Raw genomic sequence first — 15,770 nt, 5'->3', positions numbered from 1 at the left:
TCCCGGAAAATATGTCAATTTAAGGTGAGGTGAAGTAACAATTTCTGTACTTTCAAAGGAGATTGTAAGAAAAATAAAATCACCCTAATAAATTGCAATAGATTACCATTATCAAAAGTGAAGACAATTGGGAATTTTGAAGTTTTAGCTAGAAACAAAGTACATATTCACATTGATTTGTCAATGCGTCCCACATTAAATGATGTGAAGGGACGAATCTGGCCCCGTGCCTTGCTTTTGACACCAGCGGTCTACATGCAATCTTGTAGTAAAGCCTACAAAAAAAAAAAAAAAAGTACAATTAAGTGTTTGTATTGCTTCCACTTGAAATGTTCAGAACCATGAAATAAAGTATGAAAAAGCCTTATCCTTGAATCCGGAAGACGTGGCGGGTGTGGCTGACGTCACTAACAGTTGTACGCATGCGTGTTACCTGACCCCGCCCTCTTCTTGTCAGTTCTTCCGCCGCGCAAGTGTTTTGTCGGAATGGCGGCTCTTTTGGAATCGCTACTAACAAGGAAAGTAGACCTTACGAAGGTCTTGGACTGGTTGAAGAATATCCAGGTGGGTCGGAAACACCCTCGAACCTCTTCGGTGACACGCTCGGCTCGGGTTCGGTGTCCTACCATTCGTCTAAGAGGAGTGACATGAGCACATTACGGATTGTAAACAAAACTTTTAGCTCGGCAGCTAAGCAAGGCAGCGAACTCGTCCCATTGGCGTAACATGGACAGTTAGTCGCTGCTGTTCTTTGCGGCCGAACAATTAATATCTACGTTCGCTTTTTTAAAATTGATATAATCTGGAAGGTTATTGCTGTTTAACAGACGTTAGCCGGAGCGTAGTTAGCTTTCTCAAAATTTCCTTTTTATAAAATAATAGTGATGATTTTAGTAGTAGCCACTGTTATCATTCACAATTATTGCTATTGTCATCTTAAATGAATCTCGCTGGACTCAAAAAGTTGAACTGTATTTTCAAAGTACAGTTCAACTCGTTTGAGCCCAGTTCCCCATAAAAGTCCAACACATTTTTTCATGTCATTTAAGAACAGTAAAGTTTTGTACCTGTGAAAAACATTAATACCATAATAAATAGACCAGTGGATCTCAAATTTTTACGCCAAGTACCACTTCAAAAAAGTTTTACCACCGTAATGTCCAACATAAATCCAGAATCTGAGTTTTTGCCCCTAAAAAGCGAATTTACAGTGCTTAAGGTGAATACACCGTGTGTGTGTGTGTGTGTGTGTGTGTGTGTGTGTGTGTGTGTGTGTGTGTTCACCACCAGGGGGCAGTATAATATATAATGCATACCACCGCATGCTCAGGGTTCAGCACCAGCGGATTTGTCTCTAATGCACCAGTTTTTGTGTTTCTGTATGAGGGCTTATTTTTTTTCCATGTTAACAGCATAGTGACAGTTTGACCTTCAGCGATCCAGAATTGACAGTCCACAAGCACGAATTCATTCCCTTCCTGCTCAACTTCCTGCGAGATCAGAGCAGCCAGGCCCTCACCCATGGACCCGCCACCCCTGCCAAGACCCCCAGCCGTCCCAGACCCTCCGCCTCATCACGGGGCTTCCCCGAGCGGAGGGCCAGCAGGTCGGGGGGCGGTGGCTCTCGAGGCACCAGCCGGGTGCAGCTATTCTCACCGACGCCATCCCCCGGGTCCGAGTCGGGGCTCGGTCACGTCAGCAGCCCGTCCTTTCCCGCCTCTTGGAGCCCGGCGTCCAGGCCCTCGGGCTCAGAGCGGAGACCCAGCCAGAGGATCAGTCTCGGGGACTATGTGCTGTCTCCCCCGGAGCTCCAGAAGGGCCGCAGGAGGAGCGGGAACGGTGCCGGGAGGCACGCGGGAGGTGGGCGAGCGGCGCATCACGCTGATGACAACGGGAGAAGAACCGGTAGAGGAGGTGGAACCAACGAGCATGTTTCTCCTCCGTCTGCGGGTCAGCTTAATTTCAACAACTTGGAAGATTTCCCACCTGTCGGTTCATCTCCTGTTACCCCCACGTGAGTATTTATTTAATTGCCTGTGCCCTTTCTTCTTAAAGTACGTTTTTTATGCATTTTCAAACAATTCCCCACTTTTCTTACCCCTCTCGGTATATTTTTTTAAGTCCTTATTTATTGGAAAGGGTTAATAAACATTAATTGGAGGAAAATTTGTTTTACAGTAGCCTCTACGCCGAATAAAATTGGATCCGATTACTCGATTAATTGATGGAATACTTGCTGCAATGATGAATTCTAAAAATATTACATTTAGCCATGGACTGCTGTTAAGTCTTGAAAACGTGCGCCATCAAAGACGAAAAAGAAACAAGTCGGGAACAATTGACACCACCCCAAAAAAATACTCAGCCAATCACAAGTGGGGTTTTGATCCAGTGACAACAAGGGGCGGGGCTAGGGCACCGTATACAAACATCAAAAAGTCAATTTTCCATCATATTTATCCTTTACATGAGTCCCTCTTCGCCCCACAGGGGAAACAAACCATCCAGAAGGATAAACCCGACGCCGGTTAGCACTGATCGCTCGCACTCCAAGCCAAAAATGTGCTTCACCTCCACGCCCTTCACTCAAGCTCCCAGCCCGCCGCCACTGGTGTTGGAGAGGCCCGACACGCGGGTGACGGCGGTCAGCCCTCACAGCCTGATGGAGGAAAGGGAGCTGCTCAAGAGAGAAAAGTAAGCAGAGACTCCATTTATGGCCTATGCTTTGACTCAGTTGAGGGAAATCTTGATTTATTATTTTTTTTCCTCGATACCCTTCAATTATGACCCATTTTTCAAATACAATACTGCCAAGTTACTCACAATAGAGCAGTGGAATACAATGTATTTTATTATATTTTCAATTTAAGATAAAAACCTGCGTGTCTGAGGTGAGTGGAGGTGTACCTAATTGATACAACCGGCGGGTGTCATTCTTTCCTCCCGTCTCCAGGTGTAAACGAGCCCAGCTGCAGACGTGCTCGCCCGCGCCAGCCTCAGAGGAGCCGTGCACGCCGAGCAAGTCTGAGGCCCCAAGGCTCGGATCCAAGGTGACGCCAGACCAGCAGACGGCCTGCCCCGAAACATCTAAAGTCACCTTGGCCTCAGACCTTGACGTGCTGGCGGAACTGTACTGCGCCTGCATTTCTGGTGGGTGAACCTTAACCCGGGTGCTAGCAAAAGCAAAGAGAGAGTGCGAGAACAACATCTTTTTGGACTGTTTTTATTTTCAGAAAACCTGGTGCCAAACGTTTTTCTGGAGCTGTTCTTTGTGATGCAGCTGCTCACGTCTCGATGTCCTCACACTCCTGACAACAAGGATGACGATGAGGAAGAGGAGGAGCGTGTGCGGACGCTCAATTCAGGTCGCTGGGTCGCAAGTGACGACTGTGTTTCATTGATTGACACAAATTCAACTCTTTGTTCCCTCGGGCGTGTTTTTATAGGCGTGCTGGAGAGGCGCTACCTGAGGAAAGTGCACAACTGTGTGTACTTTGCAGTGAAGGTGTTGGAGAATCAGTATCAGTGAGTTTTTATCTCTGTGCATCATAGCCAAAAGCCATATTTCTAGACAGTGCTTTTTCTCTTGACAATAGTTTTGGTTTTGTAGCTTGTTGGCTCACCTGGACAAATGCACGTTGCGTCTCCTGGCCGAGAACGAGAGAGTGGCGTCGTTCTCGCCGCGCCTCAGGGATCGCTTGAGTCAGGCCCAGGACACGAGTACAGCCAAGGTAGCACAATGAGATCGGTTCAGCACGTACCGATACTGCTGTTCAAATTGCAAGAGATGAATTTTGTACGCTTGATGTCTTTTAGCTCTCTCCCTCCGTTTCCACGTTCATCCACTCGGTGCCCTTCCAGCCTGCCACAGACAATCGCTCCAATTTCAGCAGTGACAAGGCCTTCCACACCTTTAAAAAGCAAAGGTAGCCAGTGTGGTTTTCGTCGACGATGATGAAATGACTTTGTGAATGCCCCCTTTTTTTTGCCTTCCACACCTTTAAAAAGCAAAGGTAGCCAGTGCGGTTTTCGTCGACGATGATGAAATTAGTTCGTTAATGCCCCCTTTTTTTTTTTTCATGACGATGACGAGCTAAACGTGGCTCTTTGATGACTAAAGTATGACGTGACGTGTATGAGTTTTCATTGACGAGACTGGATGAAATAGCTAGCGTGTACATCCCCTCCTTTCAAATGCCCGCCATGCGTCTTAATCGTCCTCTTCAAGCACGATGGATTGACTGTCCTTTCATTTCAGGGACATTTTTTACGAGTTGCTTCGAGAATGGGAGGACTTCCACAAGGAGCCCGGTTGGATCTTCGATATGGCTCTCGGGAGTCGCATCAGGCAGGTCAAAGTATTTCATTCCTGCTTTATTTTTATGGCATTTTAAACTCATCTTACTCTTTTTTTTTTTTATTGATTTATTTTATGGTGGGGGTCTCAGAGGAATAATGAGTCAGCTGACCGCCGCTGGAAACCACTCGCATTTTGCTCGTCTGTTCCTGAAGCAGCTTGTTCAGGTATTTCCACGCATTCCCCTCTCGTTACCTTGACAAGAATCCGCTCCAAAGTTCATCCTCCGTGCTTAGATGTGCAAAGGGCCTCGCGTTAGCGGCTCGTCCGGCGACACCCCCGACGCCGACCTGCTGGTCATGCTGGGAGCCGACGGCCTGGGCCGCCTGAAGCGCCTGGAGGAGCGTCTCATCCAGCCCCACGGAGTCGGCGGACCGTGCCCGCCGCCGTCATTTCCCGGCCACCAGGAGTTCTTCCGGGACTTTCTGCAAGCGGCCAGTTGGTAAGGCAGCAGAACGCACGGTTAACTCGTGAGGTCTTGCAGCTAAGTTACTGACGTGCGATCCGACTTTATTGACTGAATACCAGCTGTCAGCTGAACCAGCACCTGCAGGACAGCTTGTGTCAGCAGCTCCTTCAGCTGGACGAAGTTTCCATCTTGAGTCCTCCGACTCCCGTCACAGAACGAGAGGAGGAGGAGGGCGAAGAGGCGGCCGGCGACGGGGACATGGAGCAGCAGGTACGCATTCCGCCCGACCGCCGTGAATGAAAAAGCACGCGCTGTTAAACTGACTGAGCACCGCGGACCTCCCGTCAGGACGAGAAACAGCGCTTCGCCTCGGTGCTCCTCCTCGCTCGTCTCCTGGCCAAGTTCCTAGGCTTCATCTCCTTTCTGCCGTACCAGACGACAGAGAAGCCGTCCAGGGAGATTCAGGAAGCGGCAGTCGCCCTGCGGAGCAAGGTGAAAATAACGTAGACCTATTTTTGTCATATAACTGGTTAGGAGTCGCCCGGTCCTCTCCGGCCCTCCCATTAACACTGATAAAAAAATTTTGTGGCACCCTCCAATACTTAAGTTGCCCATCCCTGAGGTAGGGCCACAAGCATGTATAGATTTCTCTTTTTTTTAACTTGCGTTACTTTTACACATATTTATTACAATTACATTTAATAACTGCGGCTTACCGTTTGTAAATGCTCCCCCCCAAAAATGGTCTTTCTTTGCTAATCTTACATTCTTCTCTAACTTCCTTTCATCCCGTCTCATGGTCATCCTTCTTTCATCTTTCTACAGTCTATCTTCCTTCCTTTCTTCATCTATCCATCGTTCCTGCCTTTTTTGCCTCCCTTCTTGAAAGCAAGTTAATCTCAGAAGCGTGTACGTCAGGGGTGTCAAACTCATTTCACATGGTGGGCCACATACGGCCTCGGTAGATGTCAAGTGGGCCGGACCATTAAAATGATACCATACTTTGCTATAAATAACCAAAACAATGTCTTTCCTTTGTTTTGGTATAAAGAAGCACAAGAACATTAGGAAAATGTTGAAATTTAATGAACATATCTTTTACAAAATATTTCATGAAGCACCTTACATTTCCTTCGACAAATGTGCAATTTACTTTTATCATTCACATATATGCATTGCAAATGATCCCACTGATTGTACAAACATTAACAAGTAATTGGTGTTGAAAAATATAGTAATGCACTTTAAGATTAAACGAGATTCATAAAGAAAGAAAGTTTTAAACCATTTACACGTGCATATAAAATCTAAATGTAATCTTACAAACTAAGGAGAGTGCTATTAAATGTGTAAATGTGAGAGTGCTATTGATAGCGTCTGCTGTCATGGGTCTGTCACAGTGACGGACTGAGGCTGCTGTTGTCTTCTTCTCTGATCAAAACAGTGTCCCCTTGCGGATACTCAATGAATTGCACCTTATTAAAAATATTAATTCTGTCTTTAATGCATTTTTTTCACTTTTAAATTATCCTGCGGGCCTAATTGAACCTCCTTGCGGGCCGGTTCCGGCCCGCGGGCCGTATGTTTGACACCATGCTTTACATAATCATCTCGCGGGCCGGATTAAACTCCTTTGCGGGCCGGATCCGGCCCGCGGGCCGTATGTTTGACACCCCTGGTGTACGTACTTCCATCCCACCCCGAATTTCTACGTAACAGAGCGTTCCTGTGCTGGACGTGTGCGGCGTGCTGAGGAACAGCATGAAGCACAGGCGCACCATCTTGACGGTGCCCTGGCTGGTGGAGTTCCTCTCCATGCTGGATTTTACCGGGCCGCTGCTGCTTAACTACAGGGTGGTACTGGGCACGCTGTGTCTCCTCTACAGGTACTTCTGCTATTCCAGTCCACATGCCACTTTATTAGGAACGCTTTAGAAAAGCAAGTGATTGACTGCTGCTATTTTGCATCGCACTGAAAGCTTCCACTGACCAAGATTTTTCACTTATTATCTAATACTTGGTATTATGTTCTCGTGTTAACTTTTTTGATGCTTGGAAAAAAAAAAACAATTTTCTATTTTTCTGTTGGATATTATTTTCTCATATTTTAATGTGTTTTAGCTTTTTTTACATTCTCATATTTGTGCCTTTTTTGAAATCAGTACTTTCATCCATTATTTTCTGTTATCTGCAAACATTTGAATATTTCTGTCTATTTTTCCAGATATTTTTCTCAACTTTGTCATAATGTCTTTTCGCTTTTTCGCCTAGTATTTTAATCCCTCCCCTAATAATATTGCATTTAAAAAAGTCTGCTATGTGGTATTATTTTCTAACTGTTTTCTATTTTTATATGCACCTTAAGGAAAATGACTCTGGGCAGATGCAGCGAGACGTCCTACCTGAACAGGCTGCTGATTGTATCCGTACTGGGATGGCTCTTCCAGGTCGATAGCTCCTTGCGGCATGCTTTTATCGAGCATGCAACACAGCCACTGAAACGCATGCATCACTTCACGTACCTTCTTGGCCTGAACAGATCCCAGTCATCCCTGAGGAGGTGTTCTTCACCAGTGACTTCACCAAGATGGCCGAGCTGGAGGAGAGCAACGCCAATGCTGCCGGACTCGTACGTAGACGGATGCAAGTTGTTTCAAATGCTCGGCAGACATGTTCAATACCGGGGTGACCTCCTCGGAAGCCATTTTAATGCAGTAGTCCAGTAAAGAAAATTAATATTAGGATGTCTAAAAGTGTCGCCTACTTGATGTTTGATAAAGATGAATTTTATAGAAAGTGGATGGATGGGTGACGTCAGAGAGCTGGAGGTGGTCCAAAATGAGGTGTAGGGAAAACTCTGTGTGTGGTGTCTCTATTCAGGATGGCATCCCCCTGGTGGACCAGCAGCTCCTCTACACATGTTGCCCCTTTCTCGGTGAGTCCCATTCCTGTTTGCCACCCGGTGATCACATGGTTTGTGTTGAAACGACTTTTCCTTTCGCCGTCCGCCAGACGAGTTCCGTAAGCTCCTAGCCGCCTTCGTGTCGGGAAGCAGCGCCAAGGGCGGCGGCATCGTGCGCAAGATCACGCCGACGTCGGCCGAGCCCCAAGACGCGGCGGGCGGCAACGGCGAGCGGTCGCAGCAGAAGCTGCAGGCGGACCTGGAGCAGGCGTTCTTCCACAACCAGCCGCCGTCACTGCGCCGCACGGTGGAGTTTGTGGCCGAGCGGGTCGGCTCCAACGCGGTCAAGCACATGAAGTTGGTATCAGAGCGTTTGAATTACGGTGTACCCATGTAAATGGTTGGAGTTGAACGATAGGCGTGAATAACCGGTAGTGTATGTTTTGCAGAAAAAAACGTGCTAATCGGTGAGGGTTTGCTGTACTATTTGCATGAGTTGGTGTTTCGTGATGTACAGGCTTGGTTGTTCCCAGGGCGACGTTCGTGAGCGAGTTGGTGGAAAAAGGGGATAAGATGCTCCGAGATGGACTCGAGTCACCCAAAGCCAACCCGTCCAAACTGAACGAGTCCATCTGCGCTCAACTATGTGAGGCGGGACTAGACGCCCTGAGCAGAGCCACCAGGTACCACAAGTCTTTTTTTTTTTTTTCATCGTTATTGTTTCTTTAAATTGATCTCTGCCGTTAATAATCTGCAGATTTTGCTGTGAAAAGAGTCCAGAAGCCATACGCATTTTGCTCCCTGATGAGACCTCCCCTGCTGTAAGTCACATTTATGTGTTAGTCTTCTATAACAAAAACAATTTACTCATGATTACATTTTTAGCATAATTATAATTACTCAAGTAGTCAAACTTTGGCTTCAGGTGCTTACCACCTCTGAAAACATCACCATACACCTGGCCACAGAAAAAGCCTGCGGCTGGCTCTCGGCGAACATAACAGGTACGCTTACGTGGCGCCACGCGTGGCTGTGTGCTCCACGGACGCTGTTCAAACGACTCCCTTTGAACATTCAGCGCTTATCCGGCGAGAATGGAAGTGCAGGTACGAGCGCGTAACAAAGACTCTGACTGCCGATTCCGCGGACGAGTTGGGCCCGCCGCTTACGCCCAAGAGGAAGCAAGGGGCCACCAGAGTGACGTCCTGCCCTCCCTGCTGCACCCATAGTGCCTCGCTGCCTTCTGACGTCCTTATCGCCCTCAAGGTATGACATGGAAACATCGAATGAAAAGAACTGGACATGTTTCACAAAGCCACTTGACTAAAGTCTGCTATCTTACTGCTATGTTCGAAATAAAACACAAAACATTCTTTGGTGGGGCTGGAATCGATTAATGGCATTTCCATTCATTTCAATTGGGAAAGATGATTTGAGATACATGGCTGTGAGTTGTGAGGGTGGTCACGGGATGAATTAAACTCTGATGTCAAGGCACGGCCGTAAAGGTCATTTCACAATTTCACAACTGAACCGCATCTTTTCAAAGGACTTGCTCAGCGTGGCCGTGGGCCCCAGGATGGACGAAGAGCTGCCGAGCGGCTCTCGGCTCCAAACGCTCTTCCGGAACGTGCGAGACACACTGGTCTGCAAAAAGGTCCAAACACAACCACGCTGAATAGTGTTGTTTGTGGTGACGTTGAATATAACACCGCCCCCCCTCCCACCTTTTTTTTGAAACCCCCTTGTGTTTAGTTCTTAACAGCCGTGTCAGAGCAGATGCTGCTCAACGCCACAGTCCTGCTAGCCTGCAAACTGGGTGAGCCTGACAATGATGCCTTTTATAAACCGTAATCCTACTTTCAAATTATATGAATGAATATTTCACCACTTCCTTATTTTGCCTTTATTTTTACTAAACAGGTGATAAATAGAAAAAAAACAACAACAATTACAAGTCAGAGTAATTATACTTTAAATAAGTGCATTTTTTTCACTTTTAAAAATCCCACATTGATTCTTTATTGAAATGCCATGCCTTAGAAGCCTTTGCTAACTTTGGTGAAATAAAAATAATCACTTGGCCTTTATTTTTTATGAAACACATTCTGTTGCATATACATTTAGATTTCTGTAAAATATGTGAACATTTAGTTTTCCCCCTCCATATCCATAAATAATGATTTATGACGAAATATGTCCAAAAAGATCTCCTCTCAGTCAATAGCTCTTGTGTGAGTCCAGTGTCTGCAGAGCTGCCATTGGCTCCTCCGTCAGGTGGCGGTGAGTCGGAGCCTTCCGTCAGAGCGCTGCTGGAGCAGCTGAGCGAGCTTTGGGCGTCAGACAACTGTTGCTGTGCCCCCCTCCACCTGCTCTTCACCCCGCTAGTCGTCATCGCCGTGCTCAAGGCTGGCGACAACGCGGTACTTTCACAACAGGCGTACATCCAGTTTTTTTTTTTCTTTCCTCTAGCTGACGTCTGGTGAGAGAGATGTAAACCCAACAATAAAAATGTACATAATTATGAAATGATTTGGTTTAGCATTGCATAAATCAATGAAAAAAAAACTTGAAATACTTAATATACAATATTTTTTCAACAATGTGTAAATAAAATAGATTACTGGGAAAGACTATGAATGCAACATATTTAAAATACAACTAAATATTTGAGCAACTATAGCAAAGAAATAAAATAACATCAATTCTATACTAATCAGATTTTTTTGTTATCATTTAGTGGAACAACTACTTGTATGTAGTGAGGAGGCTGCTGGCTCGAGGCTTGTTGTCTGATGAGGAGCTCGTATCTCACTGGACCAAACTGGCAAAGCAGAGCCTACCAGCAGTGAGTATTTTCCGCCTTTTTCAAGTCCGCCATTTTTCATCATCTTGAAACAATTTTTACATTTCAGGAGGTGATGGAGAAGTTCGGGTCGAACAAAGCCTCCTCCTCGCTTGCAAGTCAAATGGACCTGCTGCAGCTGTCTAAACAAACTCTAGAGGGCGCCACATGACAAAAAAAATAAACAAAAGGCGGGAAACGCACTGTAACAACTTGTATGTTTCCTCACATTCTCGGCATGTTGTAAAACAGGAAATTGTATATGAATATATATCAAAAACATAATTTTATCATTGCAGCACTTTGACATGCGAGTCCTTACAAGAATGCGATTATGCATTTGTTCACTGTTTCCCCTCTATGATGCTGCTTTTTTTTCAAGAAAAAATGTAATATTTTTGTCACTGAAATGATATGTTGATGAGGTAATAATAAAGACGAACTCCGGTTAATGTTGATATCAGGTCTTCGACAATGTGTTTTTTGTCTTTTTTTTTTTTTAATGAAGGTGTACCTGATGAATTGTCCGCCAGTGAACATTTTTTGCAGTGTTGGGCTTGTGTGGGCCGACAGAGGGAACATTTCCTACAGCGTTTTTTTTTGGCTCCGGCCGCGGTTCCGCCCACCCGTGACTTTCGTATCCCAGCAGGAAGTTCGGCAGCTGGGCTTCTCATTTGAGAAGTGTCGGTCGTACGACGACGACTCGAAGCCGGCGGCGATGCCCTGATGAGAGGCCGGTCGAGAGGGCTCTCAGCCGCGTACAGCAGCCACGGTTATTTGCCAAAACCATGTTCGGAGTCCCGCCATGGAGACACTCTTTTGAGTCCACCGCCTGGTGCTTTTGTGAACTGTTGACGCCGAGGGGTGACACGCTGTGGTCGGCATGGCCAACGTCAAAGTGGCGGTTCGAGTCCGACCGCTCAACGCGAGGTAAAGTCGGCTAACTTCATTAAGTCACCCGCTTAAGGAGCTAATTGTGATTAAAAAAAACTCCTTTTGTTTTGGAAATGTACTCACAGTTTCACTTATTTACATAATTTGTATTTCCGTTGAAGAACTAAGGGGCGCTTTTTCGTGTGTTTTGTTTGTCGTTATTGTGGTGATGATTTACGGTAATTCATGCTAACCGTCAACATTAACCCTCTTAATATCCAACCTCTTAATTTTCATATCCCTTAAACTGTTTTTTTTTTTGTAAAGTAAAGAAATAACGTGATATTTTTCAATGATAAATTGTGACATTTTGACCCATTCAATGTTTTAAAAGATGTAATTAAAGTTGCTTTTAATTCAAGAATAGTAATCTCGTTACAATAACCGTTTTACATTTGATTTAAAGCAGTGTGATATCTTTTTTTTTTTTACATTTTTTAAGTGTCATTTTTTTGTAACATGAGGGCTTTTTAATTGGAAATTCTACATATATTCAGAATGTGTGTGACCATTATTGTTTGGATTTTTATTGTTTTAAACTAAATAATTATCATTTAACATTCAAATTTGCTATTGTTATTTTTTATATTAAACAAAAGGGAAACAAACTTAATTTTCCTTCTGATGTTGGCAGTGTTCAATTTACTTTGTATGAATATGTGGCAACTCATTAAAAAAAAAAAATCAGCTATCCTGAAATTCCATTGATTGACCAAGCTCAGTAGGTTCCATTAATGTATGAAATATAACTGGCAGAGCTGACTTTCATGAAAAAAAGGCCTTAACAAAGGCCATTGAAAGTCCAAACAATGTTTCTTTCACACACACTTCCTGCTCTTTGGTACCACAAATTTAGTTGTCATCTGTCATGCAAATGAGACACACTGTCCCCCTTTTCATGGAGAATACATTTTTTCACTAAGTGATCCAACAAAATGGCCGCATCAGTGAGACTGGTAAAGTCACAGAAAGGCATAGAAGTGGAAATTCCCCCTGAAACAGTTGGACATTTACATTCAGAAGTTGACAGAAGGTCAAATTCAGTTCGCCACTCCTGAGTCGCTTCTCTGAAAAATAGTCACAATTACCTTGGTCAAAAAAAAAAAAATGCGCTTTGACAATTTTTTTTTTTTTAATTTAATAATTTAACCCAATAATAATCGTAGACTGCCTTGTTGTCATCCCCCACATAGGGAAAGTGCAGATGGGGGGAGGCTGGCAGTCCAGGTGGAGGACAAGTTTGTGAGGATCCAAAATGTCAAGGTTGGTATTTACATTATTTTTCTTTTCTAAGTCAATTCTTTGAGTATTACTGGGGAGGAGATGGTAAAATATCAGATGGAAACAAAAGCTACACAAATATAAGACAAAATTAGACAAAAATTTTGTAATTCCAAAATATTAGATACAATGTAAAAAGAACAAAAATAAATATGAGTAAAAACATACTCTGTTAAATAAGAAGAAATTCTGTTCAAAATATATGGAAAAATTAAAATTTTTTGGTAATGCCATGTTTTTGGGACTATAAATCACTCCAGATTATAAATCACTCCAGTAAAAAAAGTGCAAGCAGGAAAATGCTTTTTTATTTTTTTTTTATTTTAACTAGAACATACTAATTATACATACAATCCCACAGTATGAAACAAAAAGCCAAAGACCAAGACTTTGATCCTTTAAATGCTGACTACGAGGAAGTCCCAGCAGACATGTGGAAATTGGACTCAAGAATCACTTTTTGTGCCCTCTGTGTTGTATTTTCTTGAAGATTTTGTGCAGGGATGTTCTAACAGGGACGGCATTTGTGGGTTTGGTCCATGAACATCTCTCCGATGGTGTCCTTCAAAACGCCTCTCGTAGGCCTTCCGCTTTTCTTGCAGAGTGTTTGTGTGCTTCCTAACACAAAGGAAATGTTGACTTGAAGCCGTTGGTTCGTTTTTTTCCGGAATCTCGGCATGTGGGAATCATTACGACGTCGTCTTGTAAAGTGACACCGACCCGCAGCGTCGCGCGGGCGGCGCCGAGGCGTCCCATTGGTCTGTGCGTCTTACGTTCAAAGAGCGCATACGCCGAGGTCTTTGTTTACATTCGAGGAAAAGTCTTGCGGTGGTGGGGGGGAGATGTGTTACAAATGTGACGGGGCAGAGATAAACCACATCGGACCTCCTCTGACTCCTCCTCTGAATCTCTCGGGTCTCGAGGGAAGCATTACTTGTGGAAAGTGGGACAGCTCAAGACCAGAGATGAAACTGGGTGAACGTTTCACATTACCGTGCTGGCAAAATGATCTCGGCAGATTGCTGCAAGGAATACGTCAGGGATTTGTTCATGGGAGTGGCGCCGGTCAAAGCAAGAAGTACGCTGGCACCGATGAACCTGAGCCAAGGCAATCATGATGAAAATAGTAAATATATGGAAAAAGATTATTTAATCTCGGACCAAAAAAAAAAAAAAAAACCCACAAATAGGATTCATAAAATGTTCAGAAAATATAGATGCATATTAGGGAAGTCAATGGAAATCAATACACTCTTACTACATTTGATAAAAATACACAATATTTGGTCATAATGAAAACACAACTTTCAGCAAAGGGATCTATACAAATATTAGGCAACGAAAGCCCGAAATATTACAAAAAAATTCACAAACTTGATAAATATTCAGACACAAATATTAGACAAAAACTATATTATAGTTGCAAGAAAATGGAAAAATATTCAGAAAATTGCACAAATATTAGGAAAGATAAAAATAAATATGGCAATATGAACAAAAATTGTCGGGAAAAGGTTACAATAAAAAATATTGGGGAATACACAAATACTCTCCAATAATTGCACCAATATGAAGCCAAATTACAAATGATTTATTAAAAATATTCTTTTTAAAATATGGACTTAGAATGTTAAAACAATCATAAAAAGGGAATATTTGGCCCAAAACATACTAAATATTACATATAAATCAAAATGGAAACAAATCAAAGCAAAAATAATAACAAATACAAAAAATACTTGAAAACAATCCAAATAAACTTAAAAAAAGACACCAAAAATACATTAGCAAAAAAAAAAAAAACAACAACAAAAAACGAAGATATGAAATATTTGGACTCCCCCAAAATGTCAGTTTTGAACAATCAAACACAAAAGTCAAACACACTTGTCCGAGTCCCAATGCACATCTCGCTCGGACCACACAACAAGCGATTTGCTGCGCTGTTTTTCCATTCCCACCTCGTTATTTATTCCCCGGCAGTAAGCGGAAAGGTGTGGAGTGCAGCCATGCAGGTAGCGCTCCATGCAGCGCTAATGACTGTCAACAGCTTGCTCATCAAAGACTTTTTTTTTTTTCTTTCCTGTGATTTGTGCGCCACAGTTGGACCCACGCGCCGATCACGCCGCGGATTCTAGGGAGAAGCTCCTGGAGTTCCGCTTCGACTACTGCTACTGGTCGGTGCAGCCCGAGGACCCCCGCTGTGCAACGCAGGAGGAGGTAATCCAAACAAGAACACACCACGATAAGATCCCGTTGCCCACAATGCCTCCCGTTGTCACTGCTCTAATTGGCTAATGAGACGTTTTGTGATTGGGGTGGGGGTGGGGGTGTTGAATTTGTGTTGGGAAAAAAAAGATGTCTGACACACTTTGGGGACGCGGCATTCCGACGTTGACCCTTGGTGGGCGAAAAGGGACAACAGCGGGAATGCCTGCTTCTGCCAACGAGATCGTCGTCTTTGCCGCTCTTGTTTGAGCTGACGCAAAACCTTTGGACCGTTTTGAGTTGGACAAAGAGGACGGTGTTAAAAATCAAGCCTCAAGACCCCCCCGAAAGATGCTCGGAACGCCACCCCCTCCCCCCATGCCAGGCCAGATCTGCATGATATGCCCTTTTTGTTCTTGTTGTTGTTCTCCTTGTCTCAAAATAGATGAGGAAGTGTAAACTCCGCAAACATTGTCGTTCCCCTCCCATGAGACCGAGAAAATGGAAGGGGGGGTTGCGCTTGTTAAGTGAATAAAACTGGATTCTAACTGGTGCGTTTCCAGTCCGTGCGAGCGCTTCCCACCACGCCCGCCCAGCGACCCCTCGGGGGGAGCCGAGCGCAGCCTGCTGGCCATATTCCAGCGTGGGCGTTGCCTTCCATATTTGGCGTGTTAAGCTACACTTAGGGGTGCAGATGTGGTCGGCCGGGGGGGGTAGTCATGTTGGATCTCACTGTGAGAAAGTGAACATTTTTATTTTGAGGCTAATGAAAAGCTCCGAGCACACGTTATTCTTCGACGCTTGTAAACAGGAGCCTGCTCATGGATGCGAAAGC

The 15,770-nt window shown here is 44.4% G+C and overlaps 2 protein-coding genes across 4 annotated transcripts in view; both read left to right on the top strand.

Moving 5' to 3' along the window:
- The first annotated feature begins 446 nt into the window (after positions 1-446).
- cdan1 (codanin 1) lies at positions 447-10,973 on the top strand. The gene is made up of 27 exons (XM_019890529.1): positions 447-564; positions 1,413-2,014; positions 2,491-2,694; positions 2,954-3,150; positions 3,234-3,365; positions 3,447-3,525; positions 3,611-3,731; positions 3,817-3,926; positions 4,259-4,348; positions 4,449-4,524; positions 4,594-4,799; positions 4,886-5,036; positions 5,115-5,258; positions 6,486-6,652; positions 7,132-7,213; positions 7,306-7,395; positions 7,647-7,701; positions 7,779-8,025; positions 8,202-8,351; positions 8,426-8,489; positions 8,594-8,672; positions 8,747-8,934; positions 9,218-9,325; positions 9,424-9,487; positions 9,913-10,091; positions 10,409-10,516; positions 10,584-10,973. Exons 1-27 carry the CDS (start codon positions 487-489, stop codon positions 10,683-10,685), a joined length of 3,873 nt encoding a protein of 1,290 aa, XP_019746088.1. The 5' UTR covers positions 447-486; the 3' UTR covers positions 10,686-10,973.
- Positions 10,974-11,151: 178 nt separating this feature from the next.
- Positions 11,152-15,770, top strand: part of stard9 (StAR-related lipid transfer (START) domain containing 9) — a 24,373-nt gene continuing 19,754 nt past the window's right edge. For all 3 annotated transcript variants that reach the window (XM_019890527.1, XM_019890528.1, XM_019890526.1), the window contains exons 1-3: positions 11,152-11,443; positions 12,640-12,709; positions 14,831-14,947. In XM_019890527.1, coding sequence (XP_019746086.1) covers positions 11,397-11,443; positions 12,640-12,709; positions 14,831-14,947 — 234 coding nt within the window. In that variant the 5' untranslated portion in view covers positions 11,152-11,396. The remainder of the gene's footprint in view (positions 11,444-12,639; positions 12,710-14,830; positions 14,948-15,770) is intronic.

The sequence above is a fragment of the Hippocampus comes genome, unplaced genomic scaffold (assembly GCF_001891065.2).
Source record: "Hippocampus comes isolate QL1 unplaced genomic scaffold, H_comes_QL1_v1.1 scaffold168, whole genome shotgun sequence".
Classification (NCBI taxonomy): domain Eukaryota; kingdom Metazoa; phylum Chordata; class Actinopteri; order Syngnathiformes; family Syngnathidae; genus Hippocampus; species Hippocampus comes.
The sequence above is the reverse complement of the archived record's forward strand: the minus strand, read 5'-3'. Positions and strand labels throughout refer to the sequence as shown.

Coding starts and splice junctions, on each gene's coding strand:
- cdan1 (XM_019890529.1), top strand. CDS start 487: ATGGCGGCTCTTTTGGAATCGCTACTAACAAGGAAAGTAGACCTTACG. Junction 565..1,412: donor ACTGGTTGAAGAATATCCAG/GTGGGTCGGAAA, acceptor CCATGTTAACAG/CATAGTGACAGTTTGACCTT. Junction 2,695..2,953: donor GAGCTGCTCAAGAGAGAAAA/GTAAGCAGAGAC, acceptor TCCCGTCTCCAG/GTGTAAACGAGCCCAGCTGC.